At 47.2% G+C, this 24460-nt stretch overlaps 1 protein-coding gene across 1 annotated transcript in view; it reads right to left on the reverse strand.

Moving 5' to 3' along the window:
- Window positions 1–24460, reverse strand: part of LOC122929143 (sialic acid-binding Ig-like lectin 12) — a 151497-nt gene that overhangs the window by 17933 nt on the left and 109104 nt on the right. The window contains exons 7-9 of the mRNA XM_044282637.1: window positions 14281–14389; window positions 13964–13994; window positions 13573–13644 (exon numbers count right to left, since the gene is read on the reverse strand). Coding sequence (XP_044138572.1) covers window positions 13573–13644; window positions 13964–13994; window positions 14281–14389 — 212 coding nt within the window. The remainder of the gene's footprint in view (window positions 1–13572; window positions 13645–13963; window positions 13995–14280; window positions 14390–24460) is intronic.

Below are 24460 nucleotides of genomic sequence, written 5' to 3' on the forward strand. Positions count from 1 at the left end.
TCAGCGTTACAATACCACTTCTATGTCTCCTTTAGAAAACACTTAGGGCGATGATGGAAGAGGATGTGGCTCAGGACCAGGAGTAGGAAGAGGGGTCATCTCTAACACTTTCAGGCCAGTCTTTTAGAAGTGGCTCAGAAAAAGGATTTTTGCAACAGCAGAGGCCAGGTACAAATTTGGCCAGCCAGGGCCCACTATTGGAGGATGAGGAGGAGGATGGGGATAAAGCATGTTCACAGCAGGTTGGCATCCAACGCAGCTCGGGCCCATCACTGGTGCGTGGCTGGGGGGATACGGAGGATGCAGACGATACGCCTCCCACAGAAGACAGCTTGTCCTTACCTCTGGGCAGCCTGGCACACATGAGCGACTACATGCTGCAGAGCCTGCGCAATGACAGCAGAGTTGCCCACATTTTAACGTGTGCTGACTACTGGGTGGCCACCCTGCTGGATCCTCGTTACAAAGACAATGTGCCGTCCTTAATTCCCTCACTGGAGCGTGATCGGAAGATGCACGACTACAGGCGCACGCTGGTAGACGCGCTCATGAGAGCATTTCCGACTGACGCCGGTTGACAAGTGGAAGCACAAGGCGAAGGCAGGGGAGGAGGAAGAGGTCGCCAATGCAGCTGTGTCAGCACCAGCACCTCAGAAGGCAGGGTTAGCATGGCCGACATGTGGAAAAGTTTGTCACCTTGCCGCAACAACAGGCCCCAACTGCTGATATGGAGCGTGTTAGCAGGAGGCAGCATTTGAACAACATGGTGGAACAGTACCTGTGCAAACGCCTACAAGTATTGACTGATGGTTCTGCCCCATTCAACTTCTGGGTCTCCAAATTGTCCACAAGGCCAGAGCTTGCCCTGTATGATTTGGAGGTGCTGGCCTGCCCTGCAGCCAGTGTACTCTCTGAACGTGTATTTAGCACGGCAGGAGGCGTCATTACAGACAGACGCAGCCGCCTGCCCACAGCCAACGTGGACAAGCTCACGTTTATTAAAATGAACCAGGCCTGGATCCCACAAGACTTATCTGTACCTTGTGCAGAATAGACAGTTCTATTAGCCTCAACCATCCATCCTTGTACTCAATTGCACTTATTCCTTTTTTATATTTATTTTATATGTCCCAATAGTTTGGGGGATACCCCTAAGTAAAAATGTAAAATAACACACATCTGTGTTGGCTACCTTTTCCTCCTTCGCCGCCGCTTCCACCTAGACCACCACGTGAGCCTACACGGCCACATCCACCCATTCACCGCCTCCTCAACCTCTTCCTCCTACATCATTACTAATTTTTTTAAGGTCTTTTATGTTTTTTTAATTCATTTCCCTATCCACATTTGTTTGCAGAGCATTTGCCATGCTCTTAAGCACATTTTTCTGCCTTTTGCAGCCCTCTAGCTCTTTCCATGACATTTTTACAGCCATTTTAGTGCTTAAAAGTTCGGGTCCCTATTGACTTCAATGGGGTTTGGGTTCGGGTTCGGGGTCAAGTTCGGGTCGGGTCCCGAACCCGATTTTTTTTTTCCGAACCGGCCAAACCCGAACATCCAGGTGTCCGCTCAACTAGTTCTGACATATCGGGGTAATTTTTTAGGAACCTCTGCACCACCAAATTCAGCACATGCGCCAGGCAAGGGATGTGCGTCTAACCGCCTAGTCTCAGAGCTGCTATGAGATTTCACCCATTATTGCATACCACCAGGCCGGGCTTAAGACTCCCTGGCACCAACAACTCATCGGTCTGTTGTTCAAGGCTCATCCACAGCTCCTGCGCGGTGTGGGGTTTGTCCCCCAAACAGATAAGTTTTAAAACTGCCTGCTGTCGTTTACCCCTAGCTGTGCTGATGTTGGTGGTGAAGGTGTTACGCTGACCGGATGAGGAGCCGGTAGAGGATGAGGAAGCGGAGTAGGAGGAGGAAGCAACAGGAGGCAAACTGAAGCGCCCTGCAATCCTCGGTGGTGGAAGAACATGCGGCAAACTGCTATCTGCCTCAGGCCCAGCCGCCACTGCATTTACCCAGTGTGCTGTTATGGAGATATAACGTCCCTGACCGTGCTTACTGGTCCATGTATCTGTAGTCAGGTGCACCTTGCCACAGATGGCGTTGCGCAGTGCACACCTGATTTTGTCCCCCACTTGGTTGTGCAGGGAAGGGATGGCACGCCTGGAAAAATAGTGGCGGCTGGGCACGACGTACTGTGGGACAGCCACCACCATAAGGCTTTTAAAACTCTCCGTCTCCACCAGACGGAATGACAGCATTTCAAAGGCCAGTCATTTTTAAATGCTGGCTTTCAGGGCCAGGGATCGCGGGTGGTAGGGGGGTACTTTGTCTTCCGCTCCAATGTTTGGGAGATGGAGAGCTGAACGCTTCCGTGGGACATTGTGGAGATGCTTGGTGACCCAGATGGTGGTGTTGCTGGCAGATCCTCTGTTTGCGGGGTGGCAGGTGGCACTGTCACTCCAGAAGTGGAAGAAGAGGCCGAGACTGCAGCAGAAGAGGAAGCAGGTTTTTGAGGTGTCTACTCCACTGCAGCTTGTGCTTTGCACTTAGATGCCTGGTCATGCAGGTTGTGCTCAGGTTGAAAACGTTTAAGCCTCGCTTCAGGCTCTGATTGCACAGCGTGCAAACCACTCTTGTCGTCAGCACATTGTCTGAAGAACTGCCACACCAGGGAACTCCTTGGAGCTGGCTTTGGTGTGCTTGGTCCCTTGCTGCAGTGGGCAGAAGCAGACGTACTGTCTAGAGGACGGCCGCTCCGTTTTTGCACCCTGCTTCCTCATCTGCTGTGCTGGTGGCTCTGTGCGACTTTGATTTCATGTGAGGTCGAGGACATCATCATCCTCCACATCATCTTCCACCCAGTCTTCACCCCTGCCCTCTTTGTCGGTCTGCACACTTTCGAAATCCACAGCAGTTGACACCTGTGTTTCGTCATCATCCGAGACGTGCTGCGATGGTCCTCCCATGTACTCATCCTGAAACATAAGTGGTTGGGCATCGGTGCACTCAATCGCTTCCACTTCTGGGGCAGGGCTAGGTGGATGGCCCTGGGAAACCCTGCTAACAGAGTCATCAAAAAGCAGAAGAGACTGCTGCATGACTTTTGGGCTCAGACTGCTTGGCTGATTTGCAAGGCGGTGAGGTGAAAGGTTGATGGACATCGGCTGCAGATGCCAACTCTGATATTTCAGCAGGAGACTGGGTGGGAGACAATGTGGAGGAACTGGAGGCACTGATAGCAACCCAATCTACTATCGCCTGTACTTGTTCTGACCTCACCATTCGTAGAGCCGCATTAGGCCCGACCAAATACCGCTGCAGGTTCTGTCGCCTACTCGCACCTGAGGAAGGGGTTTCACTTGTGCGTGTAGCTGGCACAGATCGACCACATCCTCTCCCTGCAACAGGAGCTCCACCAGCAGCACCATGACCAGGGCCACGTCCCTTATTTGACGCTTTCCTCATATTTCTCAAATGTCTTGCCCTAAATGGGTGATTTTTTTATAGCAGAATAGAACCACAGTATCTATAGGGTGTATCTCACACGTACAGGTGCAGACTAGGCCGCAATTTAAGATTTTTGCCCAAAATGGGTGTTTTTCCAATAGCAGAATAGAATCACAGTATCTAAAGGGTGTATCTCACTCGTACAGATGCAGACTAGGCCGCAATTTAAGATTTTTGCTCAAAATGGCAGTTGTTTTTTTTAATAGCAGAATAGAACAACAGTATCTTAAGTGTGTAACTCACTATGACATATGCAGCAAAGGCTTAAAAAATTAGTTTTTTGCCCTAAATGGGTGTTTTTTGCCCTAAATGGGTGTTAATAGCAGAATAGAACTACAGTATCTAAAGGGTGTATCTCACACGTACAGATGCAGACAAGGCTGCAATTAAAGACATTTGCCCAAAAAGGGTGTTTTTTAAAACCCCAAAAATTATAGCTGTATTTCTAGCTTAAATTGCACACTGACTAAAGCGACAGAGTCCCAAGATGGAGGTTATTGCCAAAAGTGGGTGTTTTTTCTAAGCCGGAAAATTATTGAAGTATTTCAAGCTTGTTTTTAACAATAACAGATGCAGCAAAGGCTGCAATATTAAGTATTTTTGCACAAAAAGGTGTCTTTTTACAGAATATGACAGTTGTATATAACGCTTGAATTTCACACTTGCAGATGCAGCAAGGGCTGTAAAATTGTATATTTTGCCTAAAAATTTTGTTTTTTAAAACCCAGAAAATTATAGCTGTATTTCTAGCTTAAATAGCACCCTGACTAATGCTGCAAAGGCACCAGATGTAGGATATTGCCAAAAAGGGTGTTTTTTTAAAACCAGATTATTATTGCAGTATTTCAAGCTTGGATTTTAATGTCAGTAAAGCAGATATGCTGTGCTGGTGCACTGAGCAGTGGCGTTGCTAGGGCTGGTGTCACCCAGTGCGGTAGAAAATGGTGTCACCCCCGGAAGCAATAATTTTTTAGTCATATAACCAATAATTTAGTTATATAATGATTTAGTTATATAATGTGGTACAATAATTTAGGCTACTTTCACACTAGCGTTCGGGGCTCCGCTTGTGAGTTCGGTTTGAAGGCTCTCACAAGCGGCCCCGAACGCATCCGTACTGCCCTAATGCATTCTGAGTGGACGCGGATCTGCTCAGAATGCATCAGTCTGGCACCGTCTGTCCTCCGCTCCGCTCAGCAGGCGGACACCTGAACGCTGCTTGCAGCGTTCGGGTGTCCGCCTGGCCGTGCGGAGGCATGCGGATCCGTCCAGACTTACAATGTAAGTCAATGGGGACGGATCCGTTTGAAGATGACACAATATGGCTCAATCTTCAAACGGATCCGTCCCCCATTGACTTTACATTAAAAGTCTGGACGGATCCGTCTGAGGCTATTTTCACACTTAGAAATATTTTAACAATATAATGCAGACGGATCCATACTGAACGGAGCCGCCATCTGCATTATATGAGCGGATCCGTCTCAGACGGATCCGCTCTGAACGCAAGTGTGAAAGTAGCCTTAGTTAATAATAATTTAGTTATATAATGTGGTACATAATGTGGGCAAAATATACCTAATTACATACCATTCCCAATACATAAACTTATTTTTATGTGAAAAAAAAAGTGATACACTTTGGTGCCAGGTGGTGTACCATAATAAAAATGCCAGGGTACACCCCCTGGCACCAAAGAGTATCACTAATAAAAATGTAAAATAGCCCTTTTTCACATAAAAATAAGTTTATTTATTGGGAATGTTATGTAATTAGGTATATTTTGCCCACATTATGTACTGTGGGACTCTCTGTTTATTATATATAAATATAGGGGACACGTACTGTGCAGTAAAAATATTGCTATTGCCAAAGTCAGGAGGTAGGCAGGCTGGCACCTCCAACAGCCCTCCGATGCGGCGCTTGCAGGAGTGTCACTGTACGGGCCTGCGCACTGGATATTCCGATGCTTCTGCTAGTAATCGGAAAACCAGTGCGCAGGCGCGAACACCCAGATCCTCGGCACAGGCGCAGGATTTGGCCACTGGAGGAGGACGACAAGCTGAAGACACTGGGCAGGCCGCCTGTGTGAGTGAGTCACTGCTGTCACGCGGACGTGACCAGGGCAGGTGAAAGAATTTTTTGGCAACACAAGCGAAGCTACATCTCAGCGACCCCCCCAGACCCCATCCATCATGCCCCCCATGTCAGCCGTCAGCCCCCATCCATCATGCCCCCCCATGTCAGCTGTCAGCCCCCCTGTCCATTATGCTCCCTAATGGGGGACAATGTTGGAGTCTGCACCATCAGGTGCGGTGACATGATGACCGACAATGTTGGAGGGGGGTGGCACACTTCTTTTCTTCCCCTCCAGGCTCCATAGCATGGACACGTTGTACATTTTGTCCCCCATCTCTTCTCTCCCCCTCTTTTACAATACAGCCCCCCCCCCCCCCGCCCCCCCCCCCCTCCAATCAACTCAGCAGCTCCTCTGGGCTGAGAATGATCAGTAGTACTGTACCTGATATATCACTGGGGTCTGGCTGGAGTGGGGTCGGGTCCTGGCTCCAGTCTCAGCCTTAAAGGGAACCTGTCACCGGGATTTTGTGTATAGAGCTGAGGACATGGGTTGCTAGATGACCGCTAGCACATCCGCAATACCCAGTCCCCATAGCTCTGTGTGCTTTTATTGTGTAAAAAAAAACGATTTGATACATATGCAAATTAACCTGAGATGAGTCCTGTACGTGAGATGAGTCAGGAACAGGACTCATCTCAGGTTAATTTGCATAGGTATCAAATTGGTGTTTATACACAATAAAAGCACACAGAGCTATGGGTACTGGGTATTGCGGATGTGCTAGCGGTCATCTAGCAGCCCATGTCCTCAGCTCTATACACAAAATCCTGGTGACAGGTTCCCTTTAAGTTGTCTTCTCCAGTCCAGCAGGGTCGGCCAACAAGTTGTGCCTCACTCAGTCTTCTCTGTGTTCTTCTGCTGCCAGCCTGGAGAGGCAGCTTTACAGGCCACAGCAGAGCAGCTCCACCTCCTCGCCTCCCTCCATCCAGAGTCCTCCAGACAGCTGCACAGGCGCTGCCATCCGCCGCGGCCCCACTGACGGACTCAGTCACGCCTCCTTGGGCCTGAGCACCGCACGCACCGCACGGCACACACGTAGGCTTACACAATTTAGAGATGGGAAGTTCGGATCTTTTTCATGAATCGGATTTTCGGTTCACTTCCTGAGCCAGCAGAAGCAAGTGAACTGAAGATCAATGCGCAGGCTCAGCTCATCGAATCTTCGGTTCACTTGCTGAGTCGGCTCTCAAGTGAACCGAAGGTCTGGAGGGACTCGCTCCTGGCAAACACAGCTCTGCTGCAGTGAATGCAGTGGAGCAGACTGATGTAATTACACTGTATAGTTATTGCAGGGATTTAGATAATTGTCTGAGAGTTTATTAGTTAAAAGAATCCTGTCACCGAGTCCCTGCCAGGCTTCCTACTCTGCTACAAGCACCCTATACACACACAGTTACACACACAGCTCTGCTACATGCAATCTATACCCCCCTATAGCACCCTATACACACACAGTTACACACACAGCTCTGCTACATGCAATACACCCCCCCCCCCCCTTCCTTGTCAGGAGACAGGGAGCCGCAGAGCAGGGAGCCTGGCAGGGACTCAGTGACACGATTCTTTTAACTAATAAACTCAGACGATTCTCTGAGTCCCTGCGACTCACCCTGTGCTGTGAGTCAGTGCTGGACTGCTGGCTGCCTCTGATTGGTTGGAGGGCGGGGAGGGGCGGGGCTAGCTTCCACTGTAGGCTCCTATTACACTGCCTGCTGCTGCCGGCTATCTGACTGAGCTGTTTCACTCGATCAGCTCAGTCAGAATACACATAGTAAGTCAGTCCGGCGGCCGGTGGGGGCGGGTGACACCCCATCAGACTGGTGTCACCCGGTGCGGCCCGCACCCCCCGCACCCCCCTTGCAACGCCACTGGCACTGAGCTTGCATAAAATGGCCGCCACCGCCGACCTAACTAGCAGACAGATAAAAGTTATTTTTCTCTGTCACTGGGCTCAGGGCAGGGTAAAAAGATTGTGCACTGCACCCACAAACAAAATCTTTGTAGATTGCTGAGTTCAATTGGAGTTCTGATAACAGATTCTGTTTTATTCTCTCCCTCACAGCAGCAGCATCCTCTCCCTACACTAGTAACAGCAGAGTGACGTGCGGCGCTACGTGACTCCAGCTTATATAGAGGCTGGGTCACATGCTGCACTGGCCAATCACAGCCATGCCATTAGTAGGCATGGCTGTGATGGCTTCTAAGGGCAAACGGTTAAACGCTTGTTGATTGGCTGCTCTGCAGCCTTTCAAAATGCGCCAAGAAATCCCCGAACACCGAACCCAAACCCAAACTTTTACAGAAATGTTCAGGTTCGGGTCCGGGGTCCAAAATTCCTAATGTTCGCTACAAACTCAAACTTTACAGTTCGGGTTCGCTGAACCCTAGTGGGGACAAAACTAAAGTGTTTTTTTTTTTTTTTCAGTATTGAGAACCTATGACGGATCTCAATACCGGAAAATATTAACGTTAGTGGTTCAATTGTGGGCCAATGAGAAGGCTGCAATATCTTTGTCTCAACTTAGTAACATCCCCAGCAACTAATAGGAAAGTTGCCGACCCCTTTACTTTATAAGAACCTCCCCAGCAGCAATTTCCAGCTGTTTTTTGCAGTTCTGAGAGAGAGAGAGAGCTGTGCTCTGTGCTTTGCTGAGTCATCTGGATCCTTATTCAATTTCATTAGATAGTTAGTTAGCTCACATATACAGTATAATACAGATAGGTAGTGGGAGATAGTCAGTGTAGGTTATATAATGATATAGTGTAGCTGTCACAACTATTCACCTGATAAAATGTGAAATTGCATGTATTGCACAAAAAATATGCACATCATTAGTGCCGATTTGTGCATTCGGGAATATATTGGAGCACTCTATCTGCATATAAAGCTATTGTTTTGCCATGCATGCGAAATGTAATAAAAAACAGTGCTGTATTGTAAAATTACTTACGGTGATCAGGAGTTCTTCCTCAGTCACAAAAGTTGCTGCCAACCATTTTCTCCAGTCTCAGGAAACTTCTAGCAGCTTGAAAAATGTAGCAAAAGTGACCCACGCCTGTATTGCGCGCACAATACGCGCATATTACATTGCCGATTTTTGCAATCAAGAAAATATTGACTGTAGATTACAAATTCTCGAATTGGAAATTTATGGCGAATATTAGGCCAAAAATTTGCTACATATCGGGAAACCAATATTGCCTATGCTGCTCATCACTAGTGATCAGTATTTGTAAGCCAAAAATTGGGAGTGGGTCCAAAACAGATCTCTTCTGTGGTTTGAATCCACTGCTGCTTCTGGCTCAACAAATACTGATAATACAGATGCTCAAAAATAATATTCTTCTAACCAATAAGAAGAATGGAAAAATAAACTGTGATGTCAACACGGACAAGCAGGGACAATAGTGGCCCCATAAGAGAGTTGGGGGGGGGGGGGCAAGAGAAGTGGCATACATGCCCTTTTCAAAAATTGAACATGTACAGTCGTGGCCAAAAGTTTTGAGAATGACACAAATATTAGTTTTCACAAAGTTTGCTGCTAAACTGCTTTTAGATCTTTGTTTCAGTTGTTTCTGTGATGTAGTGAAATATAATTAAACGCACTTCATACGTTTCAAAGGCTTTTATCGACAATTACATGACATTTATGCAAAGAGTCAGTATTTGCAGTGTTGGCCCTTCTTTTTCAGGACCTCTGCAATCCGACTGGGCATGCTCTCAATCAACTTCCTGGCCAATTCCTGACTGATAGCAACCCATTCTTTCATAATCACTTCTTGGAGTTTGTCAGAATTAGTGGGTTTTTGTTTGTCCACCCGCCTCTTGAGGATTGACCACAAGTTCTCAATGGGATTAAGATCTGGGGAGTTTCCAGACCATGGACCCAAAATGTCAAAGTTTTGGTCTCCGAGCCACTTAGTTATCACTTTTGCCTTATGGCACGGTGCTCCATCGTGCTGAAAAATGCATTGTTCTTCACCAAACTGTTGTTGGATTGTTGGAAGAAGTTGCTGTTGGAGGGTGTTTTGGTACCATTCTTTATTCATGGCTGTGTTTTTGGGCAAAATTGTGAGTGAGCCCACTCCCTTGTATGAGAAGAAACCCCACACATGAATGGTCTCAGAATGCTTTACTGTTGGCATGACATAGGACTGATGGTAGCGCTCACCTTTTCTTCTTCGGACAAGCCTTTTTCCTGATGCCCCAAACAATCGGAAAGAGGCTTCATCTGAGAATATGACTTTGCCCCAGTCCTCAGCAGTCCATTCACCATATTTTCTGCAGAAGATCAATCTGTCCCTGATGTTTTTTTTTTTTAGAGAAGTGGCTTCTTGACACCAGGCCATCTTCCAAAAGTCTTTTCCTCACTGTGCGTGCAGATGCGCTCACACCTGCCTGCTGCCATTCCTGAGCAAGCTCTGCAATGGTGGCACTCCGATCCCGCAGCTGAATCCTTTTTAGGAGACTATCCTGGCACTTCCTGGACTTTCTTGGACACCCTGAAGCCTTCTTAACAAGAATTGAACCTCTTTCCTTGAAGTTCTTGATGATCCTATAAATTGTTGATTGAGGTGCAATCTTAGTAGCCACAATATCCTTGCCTGTGAAGCCATTTTTATGCAACACAATGATGGCTGCATGCGTTTCTTTGCAGGTCACCATGGTTAACAATGGAAGAACAATGATTTCAAGCATCACCCTCCTTTTAACAGGTCAAGTCTGCCATTTTAACCCAATCAGCCTAACATAAGGATCTCCAGCCTTGTGCTCGTCAACATTCTCACCTGAGTTAACAAGACGATTACTGAAATGATCTCAGCAGGTCCTTTAATAACAGCAATGAAATGCAGTGGAATAGTTTTTTTGGGGATTAAGTTAATTTTCATGGCAAAGAAGGACTATGCAATTCATCTGATCACTCTTCATAACATTCTGGAGTATATGCAAATTGCTATTATAAAAACTTAAACAGCAACTTTTCCAATTTCCAATATTTATGTAATTCTCAAAACTTTTGGCCACGACTGTATATATCAGTTGGCCAAGAAGCCCTGTTGTAGGTATTGCAGAAGAGGCAGCAGGTGGGTGGTATCAGAATGGTGGCAGCAGCACATGGCTAGTAGTAATGGCCCATTTTGCAGAATATTCCGGTATGGCAGCACACTACAGTATGATCGTGAGTGGCAGACTGATCTCATCTGTTGTATCAGTCAACGGTGTTTGGAAATCTGGGTTGATCCTTGCCTTGCATAATTGAGAGGTATTCTCTCAATGTTTTGTGAGGAAAGGCGAGTCATCTTAGGGGTAACTATGCCCACGGCCACACTGAACACTCGCTCTGATGCTACACTACTGGCCAGGCAGGAAAGCATGCCAATGGCAAACTCGGCCAGTTGCAGCCACACTTCAAGCTTGCAAACCCATTAATCCAGGGGATCTTGTATCATGGATGACAGGGTGCCGTCCAAGTACTCCAGACTGAAGTTGGTGCAAATGGAATTGATGCTCCTGCCCCCACCCAGTCATAGCATTGGAGCATGAGTGCAAACCTTCCTGAGGATGAGTGATGGCGCTCATAGGAAGCAACCAACTGACTACACAGCATGTCTCTATAGAAGTCCATTTTTGCATCCCTTTCAGAAGGTCTTAAATATGCCCCCATTTTTGACCGGTAGCAAGGGTCTAACAATGTGGATAGCCACTAGTCATCTGCCAAATTCTGACAATGCGGCTGTCACTACACAAACATGACAGCATATATCTGTCCATTTGCACAAGAGACTAGGATGGACTCCCTGCTTCCATTTCCACTGCATACTGCCACGGTCCAGTCAGGGTCATCTTTGTCGTCTTCATTCTCCAGCTTTTCATGCTCCTCCTGCTTCTCTCCTGTTGCTTGAGCAGATAAACCACCTAGCTATGTATAAGATTCCTGGGTTTTATTTCCTCCTCCTCTGGTAGTTTATCCTATTTAGGGCTCAGGTGGCCATGAAATGGAGGTGCCATGCCTTCTGTCCCCTCGCCAATCAGATTTGTCAGCATCCTCTCCAGGATGTGAAGTGGAATGACATCATTCATCCTATAGTTCTGCCGACTGACAAAGTGTCATCCTCAAATGACCTAAGCAAACGGCATGTGTCACAAATGAGCTGCCATTGACTAATGTTGAAGTTACCACGGGGAGGAGACCTGTCTGTCTGTAGCATTAAGAAATCATTGACCGCCTTCTTCTGCTCGTAAAGTGGGTCAAATATATGGAGTGTGGAGTTCCAATGGGTGGAAACATTGCTTTTCAGGTGATTTTAGGAAAGAGCATTTTGCCTTTGCAGATTTAGGAGGGCATGTTTTGCATGGTAAGAATGGCTGAAGTGCATGCACAGTTTTAACAGCTTTTGCAGTTCAATAGGAAGACTTGAGGAACCAGGTGACAATGAAATAGAAGACGTACACCATGTAGGGCACATGGGTCCACCATCCCTGATGCAGTGCAGACAAAATGTAGTTCCCATTATCAGTAACCATGTTTCATATCTCCATTCGGCGAGGAGACAGCCAGTGTTCAATTTCTTTATTGATGACGCCAAGCAGTTCATCCCAGTGTGCTCTGTTCACCAAGGCTGTCCAGGTGCAGAACTGCATGACAACTTTGAAGTGTGTCTAGAGAGGAGGTGGAGGATGAGGAGACAGAGGAGGACATTCTCACAAAAATCCCAGCATTACAATGCAGAGGCGGCATTGCCACCACCTGGCCAAGTCGCTGGTGTGCCTGGTCCGGAACAACATTTACCCTGTGGTCTGTGAATGACATATATTGTCCTTGACCATAGTTGCAATTTCATATGTCAGCGCTGGTGTGACCTCTAATAGACACAGAGAGGCTTAAGTACTGGCCCACCTTCTGCTCAACATTAGTGTGCAGGAAAACATAGCCAGGTGCAGAAACTTGGCCAGGTGCATGTACCATTGTCTTTTTGCAATAACCCCGGTGATCGATTGGTGTCGAAACAAGTGAAGAGGTGAAGGAGAAGGATGAGCATCAGGAGCAAGAGAAATTTATGGGAAGGAACTACAGCTTCCTCTTGCTGATGTCTTGCCCTGACTGCTGAATATGGGGTGCAGGCTGGTGGGAGATGCATCGGTTGGTGCATTAGGCTGTAACACTAATAGTGACACTTTATGTGTTGACACAGGGCTGTTGTGACATTAGCTCCCTGGCCATGCCTCAGCTTCTGCCCACATATCCTGCCTGCCGCCACTTTAACGTCCCTCAGCGACTTGGTGAAAAATTCCCTCACAGGTAAGTATGGTATTTTCTCACCACCTCTGCGTGATGCCTGCCTGCCCCTGCTTTTATGAACCCATGCACTACTAGTGTGTTCCTCACAAACAGTCTCCCTAGTAGCAGACTGTGTACCCCTCCCACGTTTGGCTGCAGATCTCTTACTGCTTTCACAGTGCTGTCTCTCTATGCTCCCTGCAGTCTCAAAAAACTCTCCCTACAATCTCCCTGCACTCTCCTTGCACTCTCCCTATCAAATATTCCTCTGATAATAGCTTTCTTCAACACTGTCCCTAACCCAGTGATGGCTAAACTTCAGCACTCCAGCTGTGGTGAAAGTAAGACTCCCAACATGCTCCATTCATTTCTATAGAGTTATAAGAACAGCCAAGCAAGTGTAATTCTTGGGAGTTGTAGTTTTACCACAGCTGGAGTGCCGGAGGTTAGTCATCACAGCCCTAGTGCATGAGCGCTTGTCACATTTCTCCCAAAGCTCAGCTCACAGTGAAATGAAGAGACTGCATGAGATAAGGCTTTCATAGGGCTGTGACATCACAGGGGATGGCTATCTGCAGATTGGCTGGCTGCACAGCATTATGGGTCATATCACGTTCTCAGGCTTCTTACCTCAGTTACCTTCAGCTGTTCATATATACTTGTAATACCCGACAACCTCAGATCAGCATGTGTGTCATCAGTCTGCAGGAACAAAAAATGCAACTTAATTAAACTGTACAAGTAATAATTAAAACTTTGCATGCGAGAGGAAACTTTTATGTGTTGTTATTAGAAATATAAAATGCAATTTCTAAAGTCCTGAACTAGAAAGATCTCCCCTTATCCAGAGCCAATCTCCATTTCCATCATTTACTTTGTATACTGCTTATCTTCTATTTTCTGCAGCATTGATGCTTTTTGGTAGTTCTCCATTCTGCAATCCCAGGACCCAACTCAATGACATCCATATCGCCTAATAGAGCAAGTGGAAAAGGATTGTCTTCATTAGCTAGTCACATACCTCAGCGTTTGTCGGCTTCTTCTGTCTTTTTCTATGGAAAAAATACATGTGTCATAATTATTAATCAACATTAAACAAAACATTAGGAAATGTTACAATTACAGTTAAATGTTTCCTAAAGTTTTGGATAAATCACCATTAATCTGTAAGCTGGCAGAAAGTGTTCATTCTTTCTCCAGTGCCCCCACAGGGTAAATGAAGTATTACACTGCGTTCATGATATCATTCTGTTGTCTATGTCATTTGTGAAGCTTTCGGGAAGTTACGGCAGCTCAGTGAAAATATAAGTAAAGCGTGAAGACATTAATATGCATCACCTCCAGCAAGCAAACACCAGCAATGCAAGCACCAGCAGGAAGCAGATTGGTCCGATCGTTGCAAGAGGGATAAGGAGTTTGGATCCTCCAAAATGATGTGAATCAATACCTAATATAATAGATAAAAATGTGAGCCTTAAAGAGAAAATAATCAGACATAATCATACCCGAGGCTTGTATACTCAGGATTGTATGTATCATCATGTAAAAGTCTTCTAAAAACAATATTAACCCTTTGTGTATCTTGATGTAACTGCAGGTCTGAGCAATCTGAAGGGTTGTATGGAGCAGACTCATAAGGTGATCCTGTTCCATAAACTGCCAGTGCCTTCTTTATAATACAGCTGACGCCATCCAACAATGACTGAGATTGAAGATAACTCTCTAGATATTTAACCCTTCAGATACTGCAGTCAATTACAACTACGATATCTGACAAGTTACTTAGAAAGAAGAAGGAGGAAGAAGAAAAAAGAAAAGAAGAGGAAGGAAGAAGAAAATTTTTTAAACTATAAATATAAATTAATACAAATTAAATCACCAACCTGACAAGTTATTTAGAAAGAAGAAAGAAAGAAAAAGAAAGAAAGAAGGAAGAAAGAAAGACAAAAGAAGGGAGCTTTGCAAAATATAGAAAATATTTTAACTTAATAAACATTTTGCAGAACAAATAAGGCATCTGAAAATGTCTGAAGTCTTAGAATATGAAAATATATAAACTGCACATTGAATGCTATAATGGGGGGGGGGGAATAAATGAGGGGGAGATTTAACAAGACCGGCGCTTTCTGCATCGGTCTAGATATCGCCTGCGCCGCTGGAGGATTTGTCTAATATACAATGAGGTGCGTGCCTTGTCATAAATGAGGCTCATCCTCCGGCAGTTTGTGCTCCTAAACAGAAGTCTGGGACAGCTCAGATCTGCCGTAGATTTCTGGCTGCACTTGTACCAAAAAACTAACGTAAATAAAGATAGATTTGTACCTGCTGCTGGCTAGGCCTCCGTCCCACCATTGTCACGTCTCCTTTAGCAAATGTGGCTAGGGTGGAGTAATAACACAGGAGATGCAACTTTTTTTCTAAAAAATCTCAGTTAAATTATTGAAAACCTATATTTTGCGACTTCTTATCGTCACTTTTTATGCGCAAGGGAGACGACAAATCTACAACTGAATCTCCATTTTTTTTATTTATTTTTTTACAGTATTTACTGTCCTTGATAAAATGATATTAATTCCTACATAGCAAATACTTAGCTGCACATAATATTTAGCAGAATGACTACCCATAAAACATTCCGTAATAGGTATCAGTATAGTAATACCGTTATACAGCAGGCTGACAGTAGAACAGGGCCGGTACACTATAGCTTTATAAATAATCTACAATAACGTCACCATTTCTATCAAACAGCAGCAAAAAAAGCCAATGAATCAAAAACAGCTTCTACATACACAGGAAACCCAATGGGACTAAAGCAAAAGTATTACAAGCTTTATTCATCAAAAATAAATAATGAATCAGAGGACAGAAAATGACCAGTGTTGAGCATGAATATTCGAATCGCGAATTTTAATCGCAAATATCGCCACTTCGAGAATTTGCGAATATTTAGAATATAGTGCTATATATTCATATTCGTGAATAAGGTTAAATATTCTAATCGCAAATTTATTGCAAATTTATCGCAAATATATTACATTGCTGATTTTCGCAATCAAGTAAACAATGACTGGAGATCCCAAATTTTTTAATTTGCTAATTTATGGCGAATATTCGGCCAAAAATTTGCGAAATATCACAAATTTGAATATTGCCTATGCCACTCATCACTAAAAATGACATGATGGGAAAAGATACAGAGAGCATAGCGAGGGGCGTAATACCAGATAAGGTGATCCGTGTCTTGAAATGTCTATTGTGTAAGTGGGGCTACTGGAAAAATCACAATACTGACAAATACTGTACATTCAACAAAAATATAAACACAACACTTTCAGTTTTGCTCCCATTTTGCAAGAGCTGAACTCAAAGATCTGAAACATGTTCTACATACACAAAAGACCCATTACTCGCAAATACTGTTCACAAATCTGTCTAAGGCCTCATGCACACGACCGTTTTTCAGGTCTGCATCCGAGCCGCAGTTTTGGCGGCTCGGATGCGAACCTATTCACTTCAATGGGGCCGCAAAAGATGCAGACAGCACTCCGTGTGCTAGCCACATCCGTTGCACCGTTCCGTGGACCCACAAAAAAAATATAGCATGTCCTATTCTTGTCCGTTTTGCGGACAAGAATAGGCATTTCTACAATGGGCCGCCCGTTCCGTTCCGCAAATTGCGGAAGGCACATGGGCGGCTTCTGTTTTTTGCAGATCCGCGGTTTGCGGACCGCAAAAAACGGCAAGGTTGTGTGCATGTAGCCTAAATCTGTGTTAGTGAGCACTTCTCCTATGCCGAGATAATCCATCCTACCTCACAGGTGTGGCATATCAAGGTGCGGATTAGACAGCATGAACATTGCACAGGTGTGCCTTAGACTTCCCACAATAAAAGACCACTCTGAAATGTGCAGTTTGATCCCACAGCACAATGCCACAGATGTCGCAATGTTTGAGGAATGTCTACCAGAGCTGTTGGTCGTGCAATGAATGTTCATTTCTCTACCATAAGCCGTCTCCAAAGGCGTTTCAGAGAATTTGGCAGTACATCCAACCAGCCTCACAACCGCAGACCACGTGGAACCACACCAGCCCAAGACCTCCATATCCAGCATGTTCACTTCCATGATCGTCTGAGACCAGCCACCCGGACAGCTGCAGCAACAATTGGTTTGCAAACTGTCAGAAACCGTCTCAGGGAAGCTCATCTGCATGCTCGTCGTCCTCATCGGGGTCTGGACCTGACTGCAGTTCATCGTCGTAACCAACTTGAGTGGGCAAATGCTCACATTCTATGGCGTCTGGCATGTTGGAGAGGCGATCTGTTCACGGATGAGTCCCAGTTTTCATGGTTCAGGGCAGATGGCAGACAGCGTGTGTGGTGTCATGTGGGTGAGCGGTTTGCAAATATTCGAAAAGCAAATTTTTATCTCGAATATCGCAACTTTGAGAATTCGCAAATATTTCAAATATAGTGCTATATATCAGTTTTTTTAATATTCGTCATTTTTTCCACCTGAAGTCATGATTCCTCCCTGCTTCTTGCTTGTGGGCCAATGACTCATTGGCCCACAAGCAAGAAGCAGGTAGGAATCATGACTTCAGATGGAAAAAATGACGAATAAATATAGTGCTATACCGTATATTCGTTTTTAGAATATTTGTCATTTTTTTCCATCCGAAGTCATGATTCCTCCCTACTTAAATTGCTTTTGTGTTCAGATGGGAAAAATGATGAATATTCTAAAAACGAATATATAGCACTATATTCTATAGTGCTATATATTCATTTTTGACCCACGCCTGTATTGATCGCGTAATATTCGCATATTACGCGATCATTACCTTGCCGATTTTTTTGTAAAAAAAAAGAATGTAGAATATAACGAATATTCAACGAATATTCTACTAAATATTCACAAAATATCGCAAATTTGAATATTGCCACTGCCGCTCATCACTATTGCTGACGTCAGCGTTGTGGATCGAGTGGCCCTTAGTTGCAGTGGTATGGGCAGGTGTATGTTATGGACAACGAACACAGGTGCATTTTATTGATGGCATTTTGAATGCACAGAGATACCGTGACGAGATCCTGAGGCCCATTGTTGTGCCATTCATCCCGACCATCACCTCATGTTGCAGCATGATAATGCATGGCCCCATATTGCAAGGATCTGTACACAATTCCTGGAAGCTGAAAACATCCCAGCTCTTGCATGGCCAGCATACTGACCGGACATGTCACCCATTGAGCATGTTTGGAATGCTCTCGATCCGCGTATACAACAGCGTGTTCCAGTTCCTGCCAATATTCAGCAACTTCGCACAGCTATTGAAGAGGAGTGGACCAACAGTCCACAGGCCACAATCAACAACCTGATCAACTCTATGCGACAGAGATGTGTTGCACTGCGTGAGGCAAATGGTGGCCACCAGGGGCGTCGTTAGGTCAAAACATTCGGGGCTTGAGCCCTGGATGTTTTGACCAGTGCCCCAAATGTTATGCTGGCAGCAGTGGCGTAACTACCAGAGAAGCGGCTGCTTTGGGGCCCGGGCTGACAAGGGGCCCGGCAGCCTGACACCAAGTGTCTTGATTATTTAATGTAGTTTTTCATGCCAGTGCAGTCATTGCCACACAATCTCCTGCACAGCTTGGAGCCTGACTCCGCCCACTCATGTGACTGATCATGTGCTCCTGACATCATGAAAGGCCCTTTTGCCCACTAGGAACTATCATCTCCTAAAGTAGGACATGTGAATGGAGCATTTCTAGGTGCATGTTTTGGCTGTATTCTGCTGCCTGCCCTGTACTGTCCCCCCTATGCTGCACTGTGTGTGCCTCCTGCCCTGTACCCCCCATGCTGCACTGTGTATACCCCAAACCCTGAACTGTACCTACTATGCTGTATTTTGCCCCCTGCCTTGTGCCCCCCATGCTGTATTCTGCCCCCTGCCCCATGCTGCACTGTGTGTGTGGCTCCTGACTAGAGTTGAGCGAACACCTGGATGTTCGGGTTCGAGAAGTTCGGCCGAACATCCCGGAAATGTTCGGGTTCGGGATCCGAACCCGATCCGAACTTCGTCCCGAACCCGAACCCCATTGAAGTCAATGGGGACCCGAACTTTTCGGCACTAAAAAGGCTGTAAAACAGCCCAGGAAAGAGCTAGAGGGCTGCAAAAGGCAGCAACATGTAGGTAAATCCCCTGCAAACAAATGTGGATAGGGAAATGAATTAAAATAAAAATTAAATAAATAAAAATTAACCAAAATCAATTGGAGAGAGGTTCCATAGCAGAGAATCTGGCTTCCCGTCACCCACCACTGGAACAGTCCATTCTCAGATATTTAGGCCCCGGCACCCAGGCAGAGGAGAGAGGTCCCGTAACAGAGAATCTGTCTTCATGTCAGCAGAGAATTAGTCTGCATGTCATAGCAGAGAATCAGGCTTCACGTCAGCCACCACTGCAACAGTCCATTGGCATATATTTAGGCCCAGCACACACACAGGCAGAGGAGAGAGGTCCCGTAACAGAGAATCTGGCTTCATGTCAGCAGAGAATCAGTCTGCATGTCATAGCAGAGAATCAGGCTTCACGTCAGCCACCACTGCAACAGTCCATTGTCATAAATTTAGGCCCAGCACCCAGGCAGAGGAGAGAGGTCCCGTAACAGAGAATCTGGCTTCATGTCAGCAGAGAATCAGTCTTCATATCATAGCAGAGAATCAGGCTTCACGTCACCCACCACTGTAAGAGTCAATTTTCATAAATTTAGGCCCAGAACCCAGGCAGAGGAGAAAGGTCCCGTAACAGACAATCTGGCTTCATGTCAGCAGAGAATCAGTCTTCATATCATAGCAGAGAATCAGGCTTCACGTCACCCACCACTGTAAGAGTCAATTTTCATAAATTTAGGCCCAGAACCCAGGCAGAGGAGAAAGGTCCCGTAACAGACAATCTGGCTTCATGTCAGCAGAGAATCAGTCTTCATATCATAGCAGAGAATCAGGCTTCACGTCACCCACCACTGTAAGAGTCAATTTTCATAAATTTAGGCCCAGAACCCAGGCAGAGGAGAAAGGTCCCGTAACAGACAATCTGGCTTCATGTCAGCAGAGAATCAGTCTTCATATCATAGCAGAGAATCAGGCTTCACGTCACCCACCACTGTAAGAGTCAATTTTCATAAATTTAGGCCCAGAACCCAGGCAGAGGAGAAAGGTCCCGTAACAGACAATCTGGCTTCATGTCAGCAGAGAATCAGTCTTCATATCATAGCAGAGAATCAGGCTTCACGTCACCCACCACTGTAAGAGTCAATTTTCATAAATTTAGGCCCAGAACCCAGGCAGAGGAGAAAGGTCCCGTAACAGACAATCTGGCTTCATGTCAGCAGAGAATCAGTCTTCATATCATAGCAGAGAATCAGGCTTCACGTCACCCACCACTGTAAGAGTCAATTTTCATAAATTTAGGCCCAGAACCCAGGTAGAGGAGAAAGGTCCCGTAACAGACAATCTGGCTTCATGACAGCAGAGAATCAGTCTGCATGTCATAGCAGAGAATCAGGCTTCACGTCAGCCACCACTGCAACAGTCCATTGTCATAAATTTAGGCCCAGCACCCAGGCAGAGGAGAGAGGTCCCGTAACAGAGGATCTGGCTTCATGTCAGCAGAGAATCAGTCTGCATGTCATAGCAGAGAATGAGGCTTCACGTCAGCCACCACTGCAACAGTCCATTGTCATAAATTTAGGCCCAGCACCCAGGCAGAGGAGAGAGGTCCCGTAACAGAGGATCTGGCTTCATGTCAGCAGAGAATCAGTCTGCATGTCATAGCAGAGAATGAGGCTTCACGTCAGCCACCACTGCAACAGTCCATTGGCATATATTTAGGCCCAGCACACACACAGGCAGAGGAGAGAGGTCCCGTAACAGACAATCTGGCTTCATGTCAGCAGAGAATTAGTCTGCATGTCATAGCAGAGAATGAGGCTTCACGTCACCCACCACTGCAACAGTCCATTGGCATATATTCAGGCCCAGCACCCAGGCAGAGGAGAGAGGTCCCGTAACAGAGGATCTGGCTTCATGTCAGCAGAGAATCAGTCTGCATGTCATAGCAGAGAATGAGGCTTCACGTCAGCCACCACTGCAACAGTCCATTGTCATAAATTTAGGCCCAGCACCCAGGCAGAGGAGAGAGGTCCCGTAACAGAGGATCTGGCTTCATGTCAGCAGAGAATCAGTCTGCATGTCATAGCAGAGAATCAGGCTTCACGTCAGCCACCACTGCAACAGTCCATTGTCATAAATTTAGGCCCAGCACCCAGGCAGAGGAGAGAGGTCCCGTAACAGACAATCTGGCTTCATGTCAGCAGAGAATTAGTCTGCATGTCATAGCAGAGAATCAGGCTTCATGTCAGCCACCACTGCAACAGTCCATTGGCATATATTTAGGCCTAGCACACAGGCAGAGGAGTGGTTCATTCAACTTTGGGTAGCATCGCAATATAATGGTAAAATGAAAATAAAAATAGGATTGAATGAGGAAGTGCCCTGGAGTCCAATAATATATGGTTATGGGGAGGTAGTTAATGTCTAATCTGGACAAGGGACGGACAGGTCCTGTGGGATCCATGCCTGGTTCATTTTTATGAACGTCAGCTTGTCCACATTGGCTGTAGACAGGCGGCTGCGTTTGTCTGTAATGACGCCCCCTGCCGTGCTGAATACACGTTCAGACAAAACGCTGGCTGCCGGGCAGGCCAGCACCTCCAAGGCATAAAAGGCTAGCTCTGGCCACGTGGACAATTTAGAGACCCAGAAGTTGAATGGGGCCGAACCATCAGTCAGTACGTGGAGGGGTGTGCACACGTACTGTTCCACCATGTTAGTGAAATGTTGCCTCCTGCTAACACGTTGCGTATCAGGTGGTGGTGCAGTTAGCTGTGGCGTGTTGACAAAAGTTTTCCACATCTCTGCCATGCTAACCCTGCCCTCAGAGGAGCTGGCCGTGACACAGCTGCCTTGGCGACCTCTTGCTCCTCCTCTGCCTTGGCCTTGGGCTTCCACTTGTTCCCCTGTGACATTTGGGAATGCTCTCAGTAGCGCGTCTACCAACGTGCGCTTGTACTCGCGCATCTTCCTATCACGCTCCAGTGCAGGAAGTAAGGTGGGCACATTGTCTTTGTAGCGTGGATCCAGCAGGGTGGCAACCCAGTAGTCCGCACAGGTTAAAATGTGGGCAACTCTGCTGTCGTTGCGCAGGCACTGCAGCATGTAGTCGCTCATGTGTGCCAGGCTGCCCAGGGGTAAGGACAAGCTGTCCTCTGTGGGAGGCGTATCGTCATCGTCCTGCCTTTCCCCCCAGCCACGCACCAGTGATGGACCCGAGCTGCGTTGGGTGCCACCCCGCTGTGACCATGCTTCATCCTCATCCTCCTCCACCTCCTCCTCATCCTCGTCCTCCTCGTCCTCCAGTAGTGGGCCCTGGCTGGCCACATTTGTACCTGGCCTCTGCTGTTGCAAAAAACCTCCCTCTGAGTCACTTCGAAGAGACTGGCCTGAAAGTGCTAAAAATGACCCCTCTTCCTCATCCTCCTCCTCCTCCTCCTGGGCCACCTCCTGTTCCATCATCGCCCTAAGTGTTTTCTCAAGGAGACATAGAAGTGGTATTGTAACGCTGATAACGGTGTCATCGCCACTGGCCATGTTGGTGGAGTACTCGAAACAGCGCAACAGGGCACACAGGTCTCGCATGGAGGCCCAGTCATTGGTGGTGAAGTGGTGCTGTTCTGTAGTGCGACTGACCCGTGCGTGCTGCAGCTGAAACTCCACTATGGCCTGCTGCTGCTCGCACAGTCTGTCCAGCATGTGCAAGGTGGAGTTCCACCTGGTGGGCACGTCGCATATGAGGCGGTGAGCGGGAAGGCCGAAGTTACGCTGTAGCGCAGACAGGCGAGCAGCGGCAGGATGTGAACGCCGGAAGCGCGAACAGACGGCCCGCACTTTATGCAGCAGCTCTGACATGTCGGGGTAGTTGTGAATGAACTTCTGCACCACCAAATTCAGCACATGCGCCAAGCAAGGGATGTGCGTCAAATTGGCTAGTCCCAGAGCTGCAACGAGATTTCGCCCATTATCACACACCACCAGGCCGGGCTTGAGGCTCACCGGCAGCAACCACTCGTCGGTCTGTTGTTCAATACCCCGCCACAACTCCTGTGCGGTGTGGGGCCTGTCCCCCAAACATATGAGTTTCAGAATGGCCTGCTGACGTTTACCCCGGGCTGTGCTGAAGTTGGTGGTGAAGGTGTGTGGCTGACTGGATGAGCAGGTGGAAGAAGAGGAGGAGGAAGCCGAGAAGGAGGAGGTGGCAACAGGAGGCAAAGAATGTTGCCCTGCGATCCTTGGCGGCGGCAGGACGTGCGCCAAACAGCTCTCCGCCTGGGGCCCAGCTGCCACTACATTTACCCAGTGTGCAGTTAGGGAGATATAGCGTCCCTGGCCGTGCTTACTGGTCCACGTATCTGTGGTTAGGTGGACCTTGCCACAGATGGCGTTGCGCAGTGCACACTTGATTTTATCGGATACTTGGTTGTGCAGGGAAGGCACGGCTCTCTTGGAGAAGTAGTGCCGGCTGGGAACAACATACTGTGGGACAGCAAGCGACATGAGCTGTTTGAAGCTGTCTGTGTCCACCAGCCTAAATGACAGCATTTCATAGGCCAGTAGTTTAGAAATGCTGGCATTCAGGGCCAGGGATCGAGGGTGGCTAGGTGGGAATTTACGCTTTCTATCAAATGTTTGTGAGATGGAGAGCTGAACGCTGGCGTGTGACATGGTTGAGACGCTTGGTGACGGAGGTGGTGGTGGTGGTGTTGGTGGTACATCCCCTGTTTGCTGGGCGGCAGGTGCCAACGTTCCTCCAGAGGCGGAGGAAGAGGCCGAGGCGGCAGCAGCAGAATAGGCCGAGGCGGCAGCAGCAGAAAAGGTAGCAGGGGGAGCCTGAGTGACTTCCTTGGTTTTAAGGTGTTTACTCCACTGCAGTTCATGCTTTGCATGCAGGTGCCTGGTCATGCAGGTTGTGCTCAGGTTCAGAACGTTAATGCCTCGCTTCAGGCTCTGATGGCACAGCGTGCAAACCACTCGGGTCTTGTCGTCAGCACATTGTTTGAAGAAGTGCCATGCCAGGGAACTCCTTGAAGCTGCCTTTGGGGTGCTCGGTCCCAGATGGCGGCGGTCAGTAGCAGGCGGAGTCTCTTGGCGGCGGGTGTTCTGCTTTTGCCCACTGCTCCCTCTTTTGCTACGCTGTTGGCTCGGTCTCACCACTGCCTCTTCCTCCGAACTGTGAAAGTCAGTGGCACGACCTTCATTCCATGTGGGGTCTAGGACCTCATCGTCCCCTGCATCGTCTTCCACCCAGTCTTGATCCCTGACCTCCTGTTCAGTCTGCACACTGCAGAAAGACGCAGCAGTTGGCTCCTGTGTTTCGTCATCATCAGAGACATGCT

The sequence above is a fragment of the Bufo gargarizans genome, chromosome 2, assembly GCF_014858855.1.
Source record: "Bufo gargarizans isolate SCDJY-AF-19 chromosome 2, ASM1485885v1, whole genome shotgun sequence".
Taxonomy (NCBI): Eukaryota; Metazoa; Chordata; class Amphibia; order Anura; family Bufonidae; genus Bufo; species Bufo gargarizans.